The 19948-nt window shown below is 45.2% G+C and overlaps 2 protein-coding genes across 2 annotated transcripts in view; one reads left to right on the top strand and one right to left on the bottom strand.

Annotated features, from left to right (window-relative positions):
* The window catches only part of LOC149351313 (tachykinin-like peptides receptor 86C), a 49339-nt gene extending 40618 nt beyond the window's left edge, over window positions 1–8721 (top strand). Inside the window, exons 5-6 of the mRNA XM_089577012.1 lie at window positions 6329–6525; window positions 8341–8721. Coding sequence (XP_089433138.1) covers window positions 6329–6525; window positions 8341–8575 — 432 coding nt within the window. The 3' untranslated portion in view covers window positions 8576–8721. The remainder of the gene's footprint in view (window positions 1–6328; window positions 6526–8340) is intronic.
* Window positions 8722–15789: 7068 nt separating this feature from the next.
* On the bottom strand, window positions 15790–18394 carry LOC149351312 (uncharacterized). The gene is made up of 4 exons (XM_089580652.1): window positions 17979–18394; window positions 17872–17894; window positions 16898–16933; window positions 15790–16083 (listed from the first exon to the last, which is right to left on the bottom strand). The coding sequence occupies exons 1-4, from the start codon at window positions 18019–18021 to the stop codon at window positions 15853–15855; spliced, it is 333 nt and encodes a 110-aa protein (XP_089436778.1). The 5' UTR covers window positions 18022–18394; the 3' UTR covers window positions 15790–15852.
* Between the last annotated feature and the right edge of the window lie 1554 nt (window positions 18395–19948).

Raw genomic sequence — 19948 nt, 5'->3', positions numbered from 1 at the left:
ACTCCAATGTCCTCAAAGTTTCTCAAATTCATTATTCACTTTTCCAGATTCCTCGGTTTTTATTTATGAGCCGCTTGAGATAAGCCTGGGTGAATTTTTCTCCTGTTTTGATCTGCACCAAATCCTGGCCAATCCCCCACCATGAGTATGTGCAATCGCTTGAGAGGCAACAACAGCAGCAACAATAACAACAACAACCGCATGGTGAAGAAAACAAAAATGGAATACGCTTTCGGCAAGGCAGCCGCTTCGATTTGAGAATTACTGGGGTACTGGTGCGCACTAGTTGGTAATTAATGGTGTTTCTGGAGAGTGAAACATACACAGGACGGCACGGTAGCGCTTGTACGTAGTGTTTCTGTCCGGTGCGTGTTTTCCGTTGTTTGGTTTGGTTTTACGGGGATTAACGTTCCAAAGCAACTCACGTTATGAGAGACACTCATAGTGGAGGGCTCCGGAAACCTGAGGTCATTTAACGTGCACTGACATGGCACAGTACACGGGCATCTGACATTTTGGCCTCCATCGAAATGCGACCGCCACGGCCGGAATCGAAACCGCGTCTTTGGGGTCAGCAGCCGAGCACTGTAGCCACTGAGCCGCCGCTGCGGGTTGTTTTGCGTTGTAAGAACATCTTGAATTAAAGACGGCCCTGCAGCGAGAAATCTCTGAAATGCATGCGAATTCACCACGGGAAGTCTGAGTTTTTCCTAATTATCGGCTAGTGATGCGGTTTTCCCCGATTATTTTATGCTAAAGCTTCCCCTTGAGTGCGATATGTGGCGAGTGCTGCACTCTGCATAAAAACACCACTGCTCCATCGGAGATGGGAGTGCAAAGAATTTCTATCGCATACTCCGAACTTGGTCGCACCTAACTTTGTACCCCTGTCACCAATAGCGTTCTGCGTGGAGTTATTTCTGTAGCTAAGGTGTCATTGTGTAATGACCCCACTACAGTACTGTGAAAGCGACAGATGAATTTTATCTGTTGAAACACGGCAATTTTTTTGCTCAGCCATCTAACAGGGACAGTAAAGAGGCCGCCTTGAAGCGCTTGAGTTTATAAAGTGGCCATGCTAAGTTTCGTAGCTGAGTTGTATCTGCGGTACGACAGGTTGGGACAACAGATTGCCTCCCCAAAGTATGAACAGCGAACGCAGACGATAATTCGACGATTCGGAGGGGCACATCAGAGTGAAGAAACCGAAAAAACTGAGGAGTGAAAAGCAGCAGTATTTATAGGAAGGCAAAGAAGTTAATCGGATCCAGCGTTGGATGGTTAAATCCTGCTACTGCACACTAGAGATTGCAGGGAAGGAAGCAAAAAGTGGAATGGAGAGTGATGTCGAAAACCAGAAGGAAATGTCAGCATGTGGACAGACACCCACATACGGATGTTTGCAGACGACTGCGTCATCTACCGCACTATCAGTAGCGCCTCTGACCAAGCCGCTGTGCATACAGTGGGATCTTAGCAGTGTTCTAGAATGGTGCAGCAATTCAATAATGACTCCAAATCACTAATTCTAAATGTATGTCCTTCTCCCTCCGTCATAGCCCTTTTTTTCTTTTACACTGTTGCTAGCAAGCCACTAGGTTTAGCCAAATGTTATAAAGTATCTAGGTGTAACCTTTTCTCACTAATTGTCTTGGCGCGCGCATGTTACCAACCTCATCTCGACATGTAATAAAACCTTAAGTTTTTTGAAACGTTATCAGGAAGTTTTTGTTTCCCGTACGTAGAAGCTTCAGGTACCTAACCCATCTGCAGCCCGCCTCAATCACCATTAGAGTCAGTTCAAAATCGCGCTACTGATTATTTCACTCAATATACTCGTATGACGTTAGTGTTTCAACATCAAAATTGAATGGGACGCATAAGTTCCCCCTTAAGGGTATGACGCGAGAGCTAATAGGGTGATGTCCATATATACAGAATTGTTCTCTCTGTACTAAACATTCATAGATACCCGGGAGCCCTCATACCTCTCCTGGCGCAGTGGTGCAGCGGTTAAGCGACGCGCCACTGCCTTAGGATGGCAGGCGCTGCCTCCGGTGGAGGTTGTGTGATCCACGTTGCTCTTCCCAAGCAACCTCGCGCGACCAGACGTTAATTTAACCGCCACCTGCCACAGTGCTCATTTTGCTCTCAATTCCGTGGGCAGGTTGCGATGACGCCACAAAGATATACATGACCTATAGGTGGCCCAGATGCTTCCTGGGTTGCTTCTCAGGGGATTTTTCGTGAATTCTTCGCTCACGGTGAACGACGCCAACGCAGACGACGCTCACGTCGACGACGCCGGATTTTCTGTGAAATGAGCTCCTTAACGCTGTCGCGTTAAAATCAGAATCGGCTGTCCAGTTGACGCCGCAATGCCAGCCTGTCTTCGTACCACAACTTTTTTTCTTCTCTCAATAAAGCCCCATGCATCGCAGCAGGAGGCCGCATTTCTCGACGCACCAACCTTCAGTTTCAAGTTGTGCTCCCACGAGCTAGGACCTAGAACCACTGCATTCCCTGCCTCATTTTTCTTCCGCACCGCCACACACCGGAACGGCCTTCCCCCTGACATCACGGCTACTACGTGCCCATTTTAGTTTTTACCGCTTCTAGTTGACCATTTTGTTGAATGATTACTTATCGTGAGATTTTGTTTTTGTATAAAAACACACGCCTTATGTAATGCCACCGGAGAACTTTAAGGTAATAAACTGAACTGAAGGCACGCAACACAGTGGCATCCTCAAAAAGTCGACTCAGTCGTGCGTCGCGCAGATTTTTGAAAGCGTGGGCTTTATTTAACCCATTGAGCAAAAATCCATCTCTGTGTCGTGCGTGTGTGTGTTTGCGTGAGCGTGTGTCTGTTGACACTAGAGGGTACCCGTAAAGGATTGCGTCCTGATCCAACCTGGCAGGCGGTGGTTAAATTAATGATTGATTCGTCGCGCGGGGTCGCCCGGGACAACCTGGATCTCACAAGACCAGCCAGTGGGAGCACCTACCATCCCAGGGCACTCGCGCATCACTTATCTGCTGCACCACTACGCCAGGTCTGGTATGAGGGACTCCTAAGGGTCTATCAACGTTTAGTAGAGAAAGAAAGACCAGTTTGGCATATATGACCACTAACCCATTACTTATCCTGTCATATCGTTAAGGCGGAGTTCGGGCCGCGGTACGGCGGCGACTACCTTCACACCTTAGGCTAGAAAGAAGACATTTCTCACCTCCACACAAACAGCTGTCCTCTTCGGATGCCACTGACTGGAGGAGAATACAAACACATACCCAAGTCTTCACATTTTACGCAAGAATTGACCCACACAATACCCAAGTTCTCTTCGGATGCCACTGACTGGAGGAGAATACAAACACATACCCAAGTCTTCACATTTTACGCAAGAATTGACCCACACAATACCCAAGTTATTGCCCTTGGTGCGGAGGAAACCTCACGCTTTATCATACATCTTGGGAATGCCAGGACAAACCGGACAGAAAGTTAATGGTGCCATACCCTACACATGGGCGGCGGGAGGAGGCCCTGACCAGCAAGCCCGGATCATCCAGCTAGTCCGCAAGTCGGCTGCCGCCAGCGAAGCCTTGGACTAGGGGCGCCGGCCACCCGGCTCCTGCGAATGAATCTATTCTAAATAAAAGTTTTTTTCTCCCTGTCTCTCTCTGCGGCTAGGTAGAGCCATGCAGAGGTAGAATTTCCAGCTGCATGGCACCGGGTGCAATGGAGATGGCCATGCATCTATGCATCCTTTTATTCTGGTTTCTCGAGGTGTTATTGAACTGGCTGCTGTGCTGAAAGGAGTGCGCCCGCTACTAACAGTTACTACAACTTGAGACTATTGCCCTAAATTGGAAAATAGTGCATGCTCTGTCTGGTGGGCATGTGGAGGTATTGGTTCTTTTTTGTTTGCAATGTCGAGCATACTTTTTGCTCAGGTTCTGAACGAAACGCACCAGCCGGAGCAATTCAGCCCACAGCTTGTTCTCAGAAGCTGCAAGACGTTAGAGACGGTGTCAGGGAGCATATTGTTCTGAAAGGGCAAGCGAACGAAAGCTCAAACAGATCGAATTGACGGATGAATGCGCATGATGCTTGCGACATATGTCACCGCTGCCAACAAGTATGAACTGCAAGAGCATCACAAAAAACCGCGAAGTAAAAAACTAAAAAGAAAATACCGAGACGACGCAAGGCTACAAGGCGTTCATAGCTTTCTCTACATAACAGTAAGAAGGGAAGAAAAGGGGTAAGAATGTGCACTTACTCGCCTGTTGCTGCTCAATATATTGCCGCATTCCACGCAAAAGAAGGGTACGTGGATTTTTGTCCATATGCGTTTTTTTTCACTGTGCATTTGTAGTTTCGTATCTGAAAGAGTTGAAAATATGAAATCTGGGTTCAAGCATTGAGTTGCCACAGCTTCAGGCATTACATAGAAGCTATCCAGCTTTTGTGGAGAATGGTAGAGGAGCAAGGAGACCGGGTCTGAGGCGCCATGTTTCTGATATGCGTCATATTTGTTTAGTCTGCGACTGATGTTCTGAGACCATAAAAATGGTTAGCAAAAAAGGACGCAAATAGGGAAACTATATAGAAAGGGTTGAAGCAAGTTTTAGTTGTTTTACATGGATGTAAGTTATTTCATATCACGCTGTTTTTTCCTTCCTACTGCAGCTATGTATTGGCTCGAGCATAACTGCCAGCGGATGTTTTCGACTTTACTTTTATGGAGGACGCGAAGTTCAAACCGCAAAAATCTAGAAAAAGTCGAATTTTAGAAAACATCAGGTTTGTTATCGATAAGGCCTTTTTAATCACATCACATCCCCCCCCCCCCCCCTAAAAAAAAAACTAACCGAAAACAGCCCAAAAGCGACTTTAACAAATATTTCGGTGACGGTAAATAACGACTAAGTGGCTTCTTGTGCAACTTCAGAGCAGTTTCTCAAGAAGTACTTTTGCGCCCGACTTTCATGCTTGCACAACACGTAGCATGACAATTGCTTCACGGATTTTCATGCAGTTTGTAGCAATGTGTTCCTTGATAAATTCTTATGAAATGAGGTACCTACCTACATTTTAAATAACTTTAATATTTTTCTTCACAGCAACTACTTTGACGCGACGATGGTGAATGCATTATCCAATAATGAATATTATCTTCTCTGTAGAAAAGCATCTGTTGATAAAAAATATTTGGAGAATGTCGCTGCATGAACTATTCTTTTGCCTAAAATTTAAGTGTGACTCTAGGCTCCTTGCATGTTTGTTGTCACGCCAGGCTTTCCGCAAGTTTTATATAGCAATGACGCACATAAGAATTTATAATGTCAAAACTACTAAAGATTGATGAGTGAAAACCTGCATTTAATCATTTAGTGCAATTCCCAATAGGCATGCCAAATTTCATCGCCCTAAGCCAGAAAATAAAAATTCAGGGGCACTTTGCCTACTAAAGTGCTGCAAGGCGAAAGCGTTTCCTGGCGCACTGCGTTTTTGTCTTTTATTTTTCATATTTTATTTATTTTATTTTATTTTAATTATTTATTTTGTTTTTATGTTTGTTTTCTTATTTTCATTTTTGTTTCTTTCCTTATTATTTTTATTTTTTCTTGTTCTATTTTTTTTCTTTTTTTCATTCATGAATCTCATGCATTCACTAGATGCGCCTTTATTCATGCCCAAACCCTGAGCCCTCGTGGCGGAGTGGTAGCGTCTCCACTTCAAATACCAAAGTCCCTGGTTGGATTCCCAGCCTCGACGGAGTTCTTTTTTAAGTAGTCACACCGAAACGCACACAAATTTGCTGACATTTTGGTCACGACAGTATGAGGCATTAAAGGCTTTCGCCTTAAAAATTTCACCTCTGAAACCCGCTTTAGATGGCATGTTTTTTTTGTGTGCGTGTGTGGGGTGATCTCAGCATCAATCCTAACAGACAGACCAAACGAAAGAAAGAAGGAAAGGAAGAGGGAAGGAAAGGGAGAAAAAGAGAAAGAAAGGAAGATAGAAAGAAAGAAGGAAAGAAAGAAAGAAGGAAAGAAAGAAAGGAAGAAAGGTGCTTGATATGAATTCAAGCCTCCAGCTCAGCGAATCAGTTTTAAAGCCTTCTAATTGTAGCGCTGTAGTATAAAACCTGTTTGGATATTTTAGGCCCACATTGTTAAATACACACGTTATGCACCTTCCCTTTTTTATTCTCTGCCCTGAAACGATAACCGCATCAGCACAAGCTTTTTAGCAGCTCCGTTGCAAGCGCTGGGTTTGTGAACAGCAACGGCTGTTTCATTCTTCATCGCGCAGGTGGTGAAGATGCTGCTCACAGTGGTAGTCTTGTTCACGGTGTCGTGGCTGCCCTATCACGCGTATTTCATCTACCTGTTCCACCACCCGGGGGCCGCCTACGCGGACTGCATCCAGCACGTCTACCTGGCCATGTACTGGCTCGCCATGGCGCACACCACCTACAACCCCATCGTCTACTACTGCATGAACAATAGGTGGGTATTGCTTGCCTGTACAGAAAGCGTCTTTATAGTTCACATAAATATGCCACCAGCTGCCAGTGCTGGCCCTGGTTTTCAATTATTGCAAACGGAATAATGTTGAAGTCAATTACCGGTCCCCTCGGCTACTGTACTTCGTATTTTTTGGGCAAAACAATTGAATCAATAAAAAATGGGGTATGGCTACTGTTACAGAAACCTTGAGAATCGGCTAAAAACTGTTTTCAGCTATGCCACAGAAATATGGACACTAAGCTGTGGTTGCATCCACACCTCGCATTTCTTGCTTTTTGCTGTCAAAATGCTCAATAGCTCACTGAAGTTGTCCTCTGTATGGTGCACGGCTGCTGGCCCGAAAGACGCGGGTTCGATTTTGGCCGCGGCAGTCGCATTTCGATGGAGACGAAATGCAAGAGACCCGCGTGCTGTGCGACGTCAGTGCACGCTAAAGAACCCCGAGGGGTCGAAATTATCCGGAGGCCACTACGGCGTTCCTCATAGCTTGTAGTCGCCTTGGGACGTTAATCCCCGTAAACCATAAATCATCACCAAGTCTTGCAGACACATTGCTATCCATACTCTGCAGTACAACTATAGCTCTAAACCCTATTGTGAGGGCATTAACTCCGGTGTACCACATCTGTCTTACTCGCATAGCCGCTCTGAATGCACTGAATCGGAGCGATGTTTGTACAGAATTTCGCGAACACAAGATCAGCATTCAGAGCAGCGTTCTGTGGTAGTCATTTGGTGGTCAGCAGTCGATCTGAAGCATCCGAATGAACAGGTTGTGTTTTACAGCGCGACCTGTCTCAGCCTAGTGCCCCGGTTTCGCATACTCGTTGTCGTGGTCGCGCCGTCCACATGGCAGAGGAGAGAGGAGGCGGGGAGGTGCGCGGAGAGAGCAGTTTCGCGCGCACGAAGGTGTTCCCGAGAGATGGCGCGCTTCGGTCGCGCTGTGTGCGATCAGCGGCTATGCGCTGTCTCCTTCCTCTCCCGTCTGTTTTTGCGATTTTGTTCGTTATAATTCGCGCGTTCCTGCGTAGCAGCGGCCGCCACAATGATGGTAAAATCGCCGGCGACGACTAGGCACAACATTCGCGTTGGAGTAGGCCCATGGACGCTGCAGAGGCGGTGCTTCGTTCAGGGCACGCTGCCGGGGGAAGCCTGAGCTGCGAACGCGTGGCGAGTCGAACATAGGAGCAGTGCCCTCGAGACTCTGACCGCAATCGCGCTGCACAACAAGATCCCGAAACCTATGACCACACATTTCTCACACATTAAAGCACTCATTTTAATATTCCTGTAACATAACTATGAGGTACAGCAGTCGCGTTATGGAAAGACCGTGGATGCAGACAAGGCGGAACCTCGTGCTCGAAACTCTGCACCTACGCGGGACGTGAGAGCGGCAAACGCTCGACGGGTTGAATAGAGGACGAACGCTCACGGCACATTGCCCGCAAACGCGCTGCGTTCGAGCAGGACAAACGCTACAGGGACGCTGTACGTTAACGCGCTGCGCGACGCGATCTTCAGGTTCGTGGCCACACATATAAGCATTCATTACAACCCTCCCATAACATAAACGACATCGTCATGCCGTGATGCGTAGTGTGATAATCCCGCCAAACAATTCGGGAAACAGCTTTAACACGGATCACTCCTCGTACCCTGAGGGTAAGCGCTTGCAATTTTGTGCTTAAAAAAGTGCCGTTTGAGGGGAAACCACACGCCATTGGAAAATTAAATAGCTCTTTGGGAAATTAATATACCGTGCTCACCCATGCCATGCTTGCTGAATCGCAGGTTCAAACGGTACTTCAGAAGATTCCTCTGCTGCTGTACAGCTTCGATTGAACCTGAAGACGAGCAGCGTTACAGTCTCGCCCGAAGCCGCTGCAGTATTGCCAGCAGAACACGGAGCCTCCAGCGGGGCCACACGTCTAAAGAACGCGTCACGACAACCATCAGCAACATTCACGTGTGCCGCAGTGTGCCCTTGTCGAGTCCTACAACGGAGTGCACCGGTGTCCACATTTAGTTCAAGGCTGCGACTTCAACTCACGACGCAAAGACAAGCTTCAGCTTCGCGGGACACAGGACCAAGGGCCACCTGGGACTCCGAACCGTCCTGTGAGCCATCGTGGTCGCGCTGCATGAGGAACCTAACGCTCAGACGCACGCGAGAACTAGGCACAGCAGTGCCGTTACCTGACGGAGATAAAGCACAACAGAGGCAGAGATGTGAAATAAATGAAAAAAAAAGCGAGATCACGTGAATTCAGGAAATTTCCTTTCTCCCCTTTACGGTGTCTGTTGCTACAATCGTCATGGGTTGGCCCCAACGTTGATGCCACACGTTTGTAGCCGAGGCAATGAATGTGAAAGTAATCTTTCCAGCTTTACCACTGACCCCAACAGCGCTCAGTTGTCGTCACGTGCTTTGTGGACGATTTTAAACTAGCTATAGATACGACTGTAGTGCCGCGGAGGGGAGGGGGGTAATTTTGGCCCCTTTGCGACATTTGATGGCTCCAGTGTAAAGGGACCGTGGCATAGACTTACTCAGTTCGGCGATCGGAGAACTCTTTTTATTTGGGAACAGCCTTGTTACTGTGAAAGCGTCGGCCGTGCAGCCTTCATGCGTGCAGCCGCGCAGCTTGTGCTAACGACAATGAGCCCGGCTATTGCTTAATCTGCTTTGGTCGGCAAGAGCACCCAAGCTGACAAGTGTTACAATAATCTTGGCATCGAGCTCGAGCAGCGAAGACTGCTGAAAGCCTTTCGCTGTTTCAATTTCACGCATGATTTCTGGAACGAGCTGGTTTATCTGTCCCTTGGGAATAGACTAATAGACAGTGAAGAACGCTCTTTGGTGCAGTTTTTTAGTGCGTGGGTACTAAAGCTTCCAACGTCGATGAAACCCGTGTGCGTTTGTCTGAAGCCAGCTAGACCTGCGGAAAAAAAAATAAATACGGTCGCGACTGCGCCGCGACTGGTTTTATAACCAGCGGTGGCGCGAACACATCAGCTTCTCTGGTCACTTCACCGACAGCAGTATGCTATCGTCGCAACCGACCGCCCTTCGTGTTTAACTGCCACTCTTTGCCGCTGTGCACTGCTTGTCGTCGTCTTCATCAGCTTCCATCCGTGCGCTATCGCAGTGTCCCCTTAAGTTGTCTTAACTGGTCCCAAAATTTTATGGCGCGCTGCCACTAAGTTCATTAATCCCCAATTTCGCCTACCTTTGCCTGAAGATTGGCCTTGAAACCATAGCATCGAACCAAAAGCGAAATGAAACAAGACGTGCTAGCGCACATACTTCGGATTTGGCCAAGTAAGTAAAACCGGCTGCAATTTGTTCTTAACTTTCCATAAAATAGAAATGGGGAGATCAGAACAACACATTCGCAGCGACACAATCGCAACCCTGCTGCCTGTGATGCCTGTGTCTTTAGGCTCTATATTACTGCCTGTGTGTCTGTAATGCCAAAAGATCTTGTTACCTATGAAACCATATGCAACAATATCAAATGTAAGGATCAGTTCACAAGCCAGACACTCTATAGCTGACATTTTGAAAATCTGAACTCACTACCACAACAAACTACGCTGAACATACGTATGCGTTCCAAGCTAAGGTAAGTGTTAAGGCAGCATGTTTTTCTTACTTTCGAACGATGCTATCATCGTAGTTCCCGCTTCTGCCCTTTTGTAAACCCGTTTGTGCTTTCGACATCGCTAGCATTCTGGAAGCTACAGGACAAGCCCATTGCGGCACATGCAGCGCTTCCGATACATGAGCATCATAAGTCACCATGTCACCCTACCTTACGGACATGGCTAATGGAGAGCTTATGATTTTTTAGCGAGAAAAGTAGTTTTAATCCCTGTATCTTTCGGCGCAGTTGTAAGGTCTGAGTCCCATGACTTCTGATTAAGTTATTTGGCGAGTCAGTTAAACGATACACTGAAAAAAAAAAGCGGATGGTTTTGCGGTGTACCATTTCTAATGCTTCAGTGTTGCGTTCAGTGAAAGAAACCCAGACGGTGCATGCGTGTTCCAGTGTCGGCCTTATGATGGAGCAGTAAGTTAATTTTGTAAGTTCAGGCGGTGCTAGTTTTAGTTTGTCTAAGTTGGCAAAGCTTACGAATGGCTGATGAGCATAACTCTGATACATGCTTATTCCAGTTTAGGTTATTTGCTGCAGTGACATCGATATACTTGTACACATTAACTTCAGACAGGAGCTGAGAAGAAATATAGGGAAAGAACAGGGTAGCATTTTTGTTATTTATTTCTATATACACTGTTTTTCTGCATTTAGCTTCATATCTAATAATTACACCATGTACGCGTAAGTATGCTATGACGGTTAGAGTTCAGCAAAACTTGGTCCTCGCTATAGCAATTTGATGGAATAGCACGCAGTCATCTGCAAATAATCTAATTTGTACAGGTAGAGTTATAACTTTAGCAATTTCATTGCTATATATTAGAAAGAGTAGAAGCTTGAGGACACTTCCCTGTTAGACGTCTGAAGTGGCTGGAAAGTCGTTAGAACAGAAGCCATCGATACAAACAAATTGTGTGCTGTTAGAAAGGTAAGAATGGATCCAACGAATTACAAAGTTAGGAAGACCAATCAGTTCTAGTTTATAAACTAATCTGGCATGAGAAATGATGTCAAAAGCTTTGCTAAAATATAAGAAGATGACGTACACCTGGCAGGAGTGCTTGAGTATGCTCGCAAAGTTAAAGATTCCAGAGATTAACTGGGTAACTGTGGAAAATCTTTTTAGAAACCCGTGCTGAAGAGGAGTAAGCACCTTGTTACCCTTTAAAAATGTAGTTATGCAGTTAGCTATAACATGTTCAGGAAGTTTACAACAAGTGGAAGTTATTGATATGGGATGGAAGTTATTAATCAAGGTAGCAGCACCTCTCTTGTAGGTTACCTGCAGCATTAGATTTGCGGCACATCCCAGCAAAAAACTCCGAGATGGCCTCTCCATAACGTCGCAAAAACAAATTTGGTATCCCATCAGGTCCAACAGGCGCTTTAGTTTTAAGGTTCACTTGAACAGAAATTATACCGGATGAGGAAACAATATCCGGAATCAAGTGACTAGAAATAGTACTGGGTTGCACATTAGAAACAGGTTTCAAAAACACCCTCTGAAAATACCTATTAACAGCTCCGAGATTTTCGACTTCTCAATGAAGAGCATGCTGTCATGTGATATGCGTGTAATTGCTTTTTTCTCTTTGACAAGAATTTCCAAAATTTCTGCGGTGAGTCAGGAAGGAAAATTTGGCTGGGTGTAGAGAAAATAATGTTGCTTAGCATGCCGCAATGCCCTTGTGAGGAGAACCGGATTAAATTGGACTATGTTTCGACAAGCGCCTCTTCGATTGCAAGTTTTCTTATTAGCGGCGTAATTGCCCTTGCAGTATGCACAAAATTCTTTAAATTTACGCCATACCACATCAACTCTAGTTCTGTGAAATTTCTCGAGGTATAAGTTAAGGTAATCAAGAACGCTTTTATCCACCCGTGAAAAATCTTTCACAGAAATGGATCTTGCAGGCTCCATGTCGTCGATTTGCTGAACGAGACACGTAAAGACCGCCATGTTATGATCCGATGGCCCATGTTCAACAGAAGCAGAAAAACTTTCCATTGTTCGGCTGAGAAATACTAGGTCAAGAATAGCCGCAGATTCACCATGAATTCGCATTGGTTGCTTAATCAACACGTTCCATATTAAGATTGAGCATGATGACAAGCATATAAGAGACAACAATGCCAAGATCCATATTGGAGAAAGGACTGTACAAGCAAAACCCCTGGAATATTAAAGTCGCCAAGAAGGAATATTTTTCATGGTGAAATTTTTTCACGTGGTCAGCCGAATGCGTAAAACTTGAGGAGGTGAATCAACCCCTGCACGTTAGTATTAAAGACAACTTTCACAGTTATCAGTTTGTTGAAAAGTGAGTGCATCTGTATTTTTCTTAACCAGAACAGCCACTCCCCCTCCACGTGGTGCTCTGTTGCGGCGGAACACTTTATAAAGATTTGGAAAAACAGTTTCATCATCCACATCATCTCGCAGTCAAGACTCGGTTATAACTAGAGACCGGATTTTAGGCAAATGCCTATTTTTTTCAACGCTTCGTAGGCGCTCCATTTTTACATATGAGCACGAATTAGGTGTTGACAATATGTTTAATACTGTTTTTATAGTGCCTATAAATGCCTATTTTGGGTGTCAGTGCCTATAAATGCCTATTTCCGACGTCGGTGGCTAAAATGCCCTATTTTACAGAAAAAGGGCCTGAAATACACTGTGGTTTTGCTTTCGAATCCATATCGGTTTTGAGTACAACACACACGTGGCAACATTAGATGACCTCGTCAGTTGGCTGGGGTGAACACTTCATCTACGCCGGCTGCGTACACACTACCAACCACGTCAGCCGAAAATATCGAAGCAACCTTTTTCCTAATTTCTGCCATTTTATCGTGGCAGCTTGTTGATGAATTTCGCTGTTAAAGTGGTAGTTGACCAGATGGCTCTACATTTCGGAAAGTATACGGAGTAAGTTGTAGGTTCGTCCAAATAATTCCCAGTTGGTTCCAATTGAAACGAACAGTAAATTGTTCCATAAACCTGCTGGAAACAATTTAACTGATTAAAATTTTCACCTGGGTAACCTCCCTTATTTTAGTTCCTTGTGCCCCAGCCGCATGCCATCTTCATCAAATGGCATTTGGCGGTAATCTTGTTGGAGCAGGCAACAGTAGACAGCTGGCAGTCGTGCGTGCATACGAAAACGCATTCGTGCACTCAAACCATAGAGTGAATGACTGAAAAAATGTTTATTTAATGCTTGCATGAAGGCCACTCTTCCGGCATCAGAGGCATAAATTTCAGTTCATCAACCTGGAGATAGCGCTTGTCTGCTACTGCTTCCATATAGCTTTAACAGTGATTTCTAATTGGATGATGTTTATTTTACCATGGATCCTCGTGGATGTACGTAGGCCCGTGCAGAACCATGATTCTTCTCGGCATATTCCGCATCAAACCGCACTGTGTGTAACATTTTCTAGCATGTCGTATTTATGGTTTCCAGGCCCTTCTAATGGCAAGCACCATTTGATAGCCGCCTGGCTCCAGAAACGTCAAGCCACAAACTATAAAACACTGTTTACACAAATGACAACATATTTATTAATGTTGAAGCATCGTGTATGCCTGCAATAAGTAAGTTCAATTCTTGTGTGAGCGAAGACTGAACTCATTTGTCAGATGCTTTGAATTGACAGTGTTTCTATCAATTTCTAAATACATATAGTCTCCTGTTAAGGTGTTCATTGTTTCTAGTTTTGTACACGACAAGCGAATTGTTTGTTTCGAGGTACGCCTTAGTGTTGTAAAAGGGTTGGTAACCGTTCCTTTTGCTCTGCTGAAGCATGTGTATTGTACGAAAAGTTGCGCGACAGCCTTAAAAAAAAACGGCTTCTAATGTTCGCACCTTGCTTAAGGTCCCAAATCTTTCCTGCTGTGTTTTGTTTTATTTTACGGCAGATATTGCTCGCTGAAGCTCGGAACTGTGTGCATTTTTGATAAAGTTTATAGTGCCTATTTTTCTCCGTTAGGTGCCTAAAATGCAATTTTAGCCGCCTATTTATGGCGCCTAAAACGTGCTTTTTAGTGCCTAAAAATCCGGCCTCTAGTTATAACAATAACGTGTGGATCATAACTTAAAATGGTAGCCTCCAAAGTCTATTTACAGCACTACGTGCGTATATATTTAACGAGCGAAACTTTGTGACACGAGGCAGCGCAAGTCAAGCAGCGTTTTGATTACTGTGATGACCATTCAGTTACCTCTGCAGTTTTTGCTATCATCTCATGTGTACAGGGTTCCGTCGATTCGCAGTTTGTCATTTATTAAAGTCACCTTTTTTCCTTTGACCTTTTTCAGCTTTTGCGCTATCCCACACAGCAGTCTACGTTTCTTAAGACTGTTGCGTGAGTAATCGTTCTGTATCGATATATCAGTGCCTTTAAGTTTCGTAACATTTTTAAAGATTTCTTGCTTCTCATACAGTCTTGGAAGAACACAATCGCAGGCCGATAGATCACCTGTTTACCCAGCCTGTGTTTCCTCCCATAAAACTACATGAAAAATTAAGTTCCTTCTGAAAGTGTGAATTAGAACCTCTTCCTTCAGGTCAGCTTCAGTTTTCCCAGATTCCTCCAAGACGCCAAAAACAATCAAGTTCGAGCGTCTACTCCTGTCTTATAAATTTGTTAATTTTGCCTGCAGTCCATATATTGTTTGTCCTGGAGTTTCAATCTCTTTTGTCTGTTCTTCTAAGCAGGCAAACCTTGAACTCAAGTCAAAAGTTTTTTTCATACTCTCTTATTGCTTCCTCATTGTTGTCACCTCAGAGGTGATATCGTATTGACCTGACATTTATCGTTTCAGAATAATTTGGTGCATTGCTGTTAGGATCAGGACTGGGATTCATTTCAACATCTCCACAGAGGGCCAGTTTGTGCCAACAAAATATATCGCAAGGAATATGAACACACTCTTGCCTTCACGGCAGAACAAGGAGACAGCGGAGATCACTTTTAGTCGCACAGTGATCACTACTAACCTGCACAATGCAGAAGAGCAGCTTGCTTGACCACATGCCTATGATTGTTCCGCCTTGCCACAGAACAAGCTTTAACGTTCACGAATCCCCAAAAAATAGTTTCAGAAGATTCCCATCGGTTAGTATAATAATTAAATGCACTGTGGTGGTTTTTTTTTGTCTGATGCAAACTGAGCAGAGAGTTAATTTCGGGCTGCAGTGTTTGAAATAGCTGTTGACACTTCTTTTTCTGGGAATCTCTTCTGAGCATGGGACAAAAACTGGAGCTCCAGGTTAGTTGCATGAGCTCGGAAATATTACATTCGCGTATGTATTTCAGCTGGCCACTAACCAGTAAAATGGGAGTGGGAAGTGCCGAAGTGCTTCGACAAATTGACAGGTAATTAACGAGGCCAGAACCGACGCACATGGAATTCTAACCACGCCGGGTTCATAAAAATATCTGTGAAGTTTGCTAGTAAAGCCTAATATTTGTAAGTTTCGCACTTTGGCCCGTACTTAACATGGGTCCTGGGTGATACACGCAGATAAAATCGTTGTTCAGGTGCGCAATAGATGACTGAGGGAAGTAATAGCCTCTTCGCCGTTTTATTTCACCAAATCCGTCGCCCTGGTTCAAGGAGGAGGTTGAAGATGTTCATCTGCCTTTTCCAATGGGGATCTCGACGCCGATGCCAACGTTGCCCTCAGGCTTGCCCTTATACGTCTTTCCATCGACGCGGGTTGCTCCGTGTGCTACTCCACCCGAGACGACAACACGTGTGCCGCTTTTGCCGCGGTATAGATCGTACTCCCCTTGGACAGAGCCGCCCACGTTGAAGTTTCGGTGGTTCCGGCCTCCACCTTGGGCTTCTACGCTGAAACGATGCTGCAAAAAAAAAAAAAAATCCGTTTTCGACCACTAAGTACAAATATTGCGACTTATCGCTCTCAGGTTTCTTACGCCAGACTAAGGAGAAGAGGAATCATTGAAGGTATCGACTCAGAGAATCAAGGTAAGCACCCTGGATCAGACTCAATTCTGAGAACGTCAACCGCTCTGCTGTTAAGCCCTGATTTTCTTCATTGCATCTTGTGTCTCAAATTTGTGGACACTCACGATTAGCGACAAACTTAGCGTCATACTCCGCTGGTTAAAAGAATATATATGCCTACCTGAGCAAAAGCATGTTTCGCCATATTCGCTACAGGTTAAATTTCAATAAAATGACCTCTCGGAAGCTAGGAAACGTACTGCTTCTGTAAAAAAAAAAAGACGAGTATACAGTGTAGAACTACAGTGTAAAACAAAATTTGTGACCGGCGTAATATATTTAATGCCTAGGTGTTTGCGCAAGCTCTTTTCTCACTTTAAGAAAAAAAAAAGTCGGCAACGTAGATGTGGCACCAGCAGTCATGAAGAAAAGCTGCCGTTTATTAAAACTGACAGTAAACCGACCTGAGTTAGAATCTTATGGTTGTTTTGAGACTGCAAAAGGTGTGCATTTGCACCAACTCAGCCATCAATGTTTCAGCTTGATGTGCACATCTATTAGGAAAAAAAATTCTATTCCTCGTTTTTTGTGCTTTGGCACTGATATTTCAGCAGCGGTGCACAAGCGCAACGACGATACGCTCGCACTACATAAAAGAAACGAATTTTGAACATGACAGCGAAATATGATGTCGAACTGAGAACTTACTCGTGGAGGAGGAGGTTGGAAGTTGAATCGGCTTCTCTGCAACAGTTCCGAAAAAAAAAAAGTTAAGAAGTTATATTTTCCTTCAATGAGGCAAAGCACGTTTAACGAAGTTAAAGCGGTGCTTTATACAACCGGTGAGAAGCCTTTGTAAAAACACTACGAGGTAGAAAACTAAAGATTGGTTTTAAATAAGATGGTTTTCTGTTCCTGTTCTGTGATACGTATATCGGCTGTGATAGGTATATCGTACTCGCCCACATGAGATAGGGCAGTTATAACATAACACATCTACTAAAACGTCTTTGTGACGCAATAGCCTTATTTTACCCTAGATTAATATTGAAGACTGAGTCCTCAACATTTTCACCCTAACTACGGCTACTGCAGGACAAAGGCCTCTCCCATACCCTTCCACTTAACCCTGAAGACTTCGCAATGACCAAACCTGTGCCTGTTTTCCCTCTGCAACAAAGTATGGCTCCAATACTCTTCTGATTTCTCGCTAATAAACTAAGTGTTCGGCAATACCATATATTGCCGTTAAAGACCAAGAAAAGAATCGTTTCGGCATAAAACGCTTCTTTGGCATTGGGATTTGGTTACAAACTTTGTAAATGAGATAATAAATTGTATTACAGAGCTGGTACTGTACGTCTTGATGAGATCAGAAGTTTCGTGCATTTGTTCTCGGTAAGAATAAAACTTGGCAACAGCTAAGAGAAAGACGAAAATTGCACACTTGTCTCATTAATCAATAAAATATTGCTAATATTCCGCAAACGACGTTCAGAATCACGGCACATTCTTCAAAATGCAGTGAGGAAAAGGTCGTCTGTTGACGATCGAAATTTCCGACCACATCTCGCAGAAATTGTGATTCCTAAAGGCTTTTAGTCAGTTCGTCCTTCTACTATCCACCTCAACTAACAGTCTGCCTGTCAAGCGAATTGAAAATTACTGGCAAAAATACTCACTTGTGCGCTGCACACGGCAAGAGCTGCAATAAATTGAGGACAAGTCATCAGTTACAAACAATTTAGTCGTTCACACTGTACAGATGTTGAAAATGATAAACACTTGCCACTCAATGCGAGCAGTAGGGCGAGAGTAACGGCACGGGCCATGGCGGGAGGGATCGTTCGACACAGCTGGCAGAAGAGCAGGAGCCGAATGCTTTACCTTGGGAGCCGACCCACTTATATACAGAAGCCTGTGGACTGCGTGAGCACCAGTTCTCATGCAAAGCGTTTCCTATCCCCTGAAAGTCGTTCGCAACGTTCATCGCAGGAAAACCCACTTCAGAGAAAAAAAGAAAAAAGAAAACCCCTGACACAGCCAAGCGAGATAACACAAGGCCTGCAGAAGGGATCGCATGAGTGCAAGGAGCCGACAGGACCTATAGATGAGGCATAACGTCACCCTCCCCTCATTCCTTTATTTACTTTTCGCACCTCGTACTTTCTTTCTTCCTGTCTCTCCCGCGTGATGTATGCCTCCCGTAACAAGGAACCGCGTTTCACGTTTAACCCTTCCCAATCCGCTAGTTTCCAGCGGCGGTGCAACGCAGTGTCCGGACTCTGCCGTGTTCTAAAGCTTCCGTGCTTCCGCCGCACGCGCGGGTGTCCGGCGGGATTCTCGCACAGCTGTCGCGTAACCGCGTCAGTCGGTGGCGCGCCTGTGCCGCAAGCGGCGCTGACGAGCGTTGCGCCGCCGCTCCCCCCCCCCCCCCCCCCCCCCCCTGCCGTCACTCATCGGCGGCCGGAAGCGTGGTGTCACTTACGCGCGACGATAGGAAAGCCCTCTGGACGTGGCAGCGGCCTCGCGGCGCGTGCGACCTGTGCATGCAAGCGGTGCAAGCGAGCACGGACCGGACAAGCGTTTTTCCTTGATTCCTGTTCAGCGCGAGAGCGTTTGGCTGGGACACACGTTTTTAATTGAGGAGGAGGGGTGAAGAGATTTGCATTTCCTGAATGACGGGCTTGCTGTTCCATGCTCGGGGGCATAATGAGGTGTTCAGGAGAAGAGGCATTCAAAGCGCACGCATAAATTTTCACGGCGAAACAAATTCCCGGAAAGTTTGCACTTTGGTACACATACCGGAGATTATGTGGCGGAAAGAGGATAGAACAAGAAAGAGGAGTACCATTCAGGGTAGTGATAAAATATTCTAAGTTTACATACCCGGAAAGCGGGAACAGATGGCACGCACTTTTGGGGACCAGCGCCACGAACCCAGACAAAGGTGTGCTTAGGAACACTCGGAGGTTTTATATTCTGAATGTTATACTCGCTTCTGAATATTTAATGTAAGTACTTCATGTATCCGAAGGTTGCTGCGTTAGAACACTATGGAACACATACAATACAGCTCAGCAGATGAATGCAGCGCCTGAAGCTGATTTTAAAGCCAGATTCGCTGGTCGTAAACAATAAAAAAATGTCCTATAAAAGAGGCTGATGGCTCTCAAATCGGAGCCACGTATGTTTTTTAGTCTGTTTTTTGGAGGCGATAGAAGTGTAGGGTCTGGCAAAAAGAAATAAAAAATGATAAGAAGTATACGCAAATTTATTTATTCATTTATACCTATACTGCAACCTCGCAGTATGAGATAAAAATGCGCAAACAAATGGCAGCAATCAGCAGCATACGATGTACTGTGAAAGTACAGGGAAACGCACAGTAAAAACATCTCAGCTACAAATCGCAGAATCTAGAAATGGTTGTAATATTGAACGAGAGCAGGGGAAATAAGCGACCGGAAGCGTTGCCGGCCGTCTGTGTTGCGGAAAACAGGTGGTTCAGTGCCGCGAGAGGTGATACCGCGCAAGGTCAGTGACGGAGAACGTGGTGTGCTACCTGACCGACCATCTCGTTGCCGCCGTCGCGGCGCTACTCACCATCCACATCAAAGCTCACGTCGATATGGAGCTAATTTGGAGGAGGGACCACCACCTAATGACACCAGACAGTGGTGTCATTAGACGCTGGTCCACAAGAGGTGGGGACAGCTTGCTTAAAGTCAGAGTAAACATGGACAAGTGATGGTGTGA

This window comes from Amblyomma mixtum, chromosome 3 (genome assembly GCF_055824585.1).
Source record: "Amblyomma mixtum isolate Tamu chromosome 3, ASM5582458v1, whole genome shotgun sequence".
Classification (NCBI taxonomy): domain Eukaryota; kingdom Metazoa; phylum Arthropoda; class Arachnida; order Ixodida; family Ixodidae; genus Amblyomma; species Amblyomma mixtum.
The sequence above is the reverse complement of the archived record's forward strand: the minus strand, read 5'-3'. Positions and strand labels throughout refer to the sequence as shown.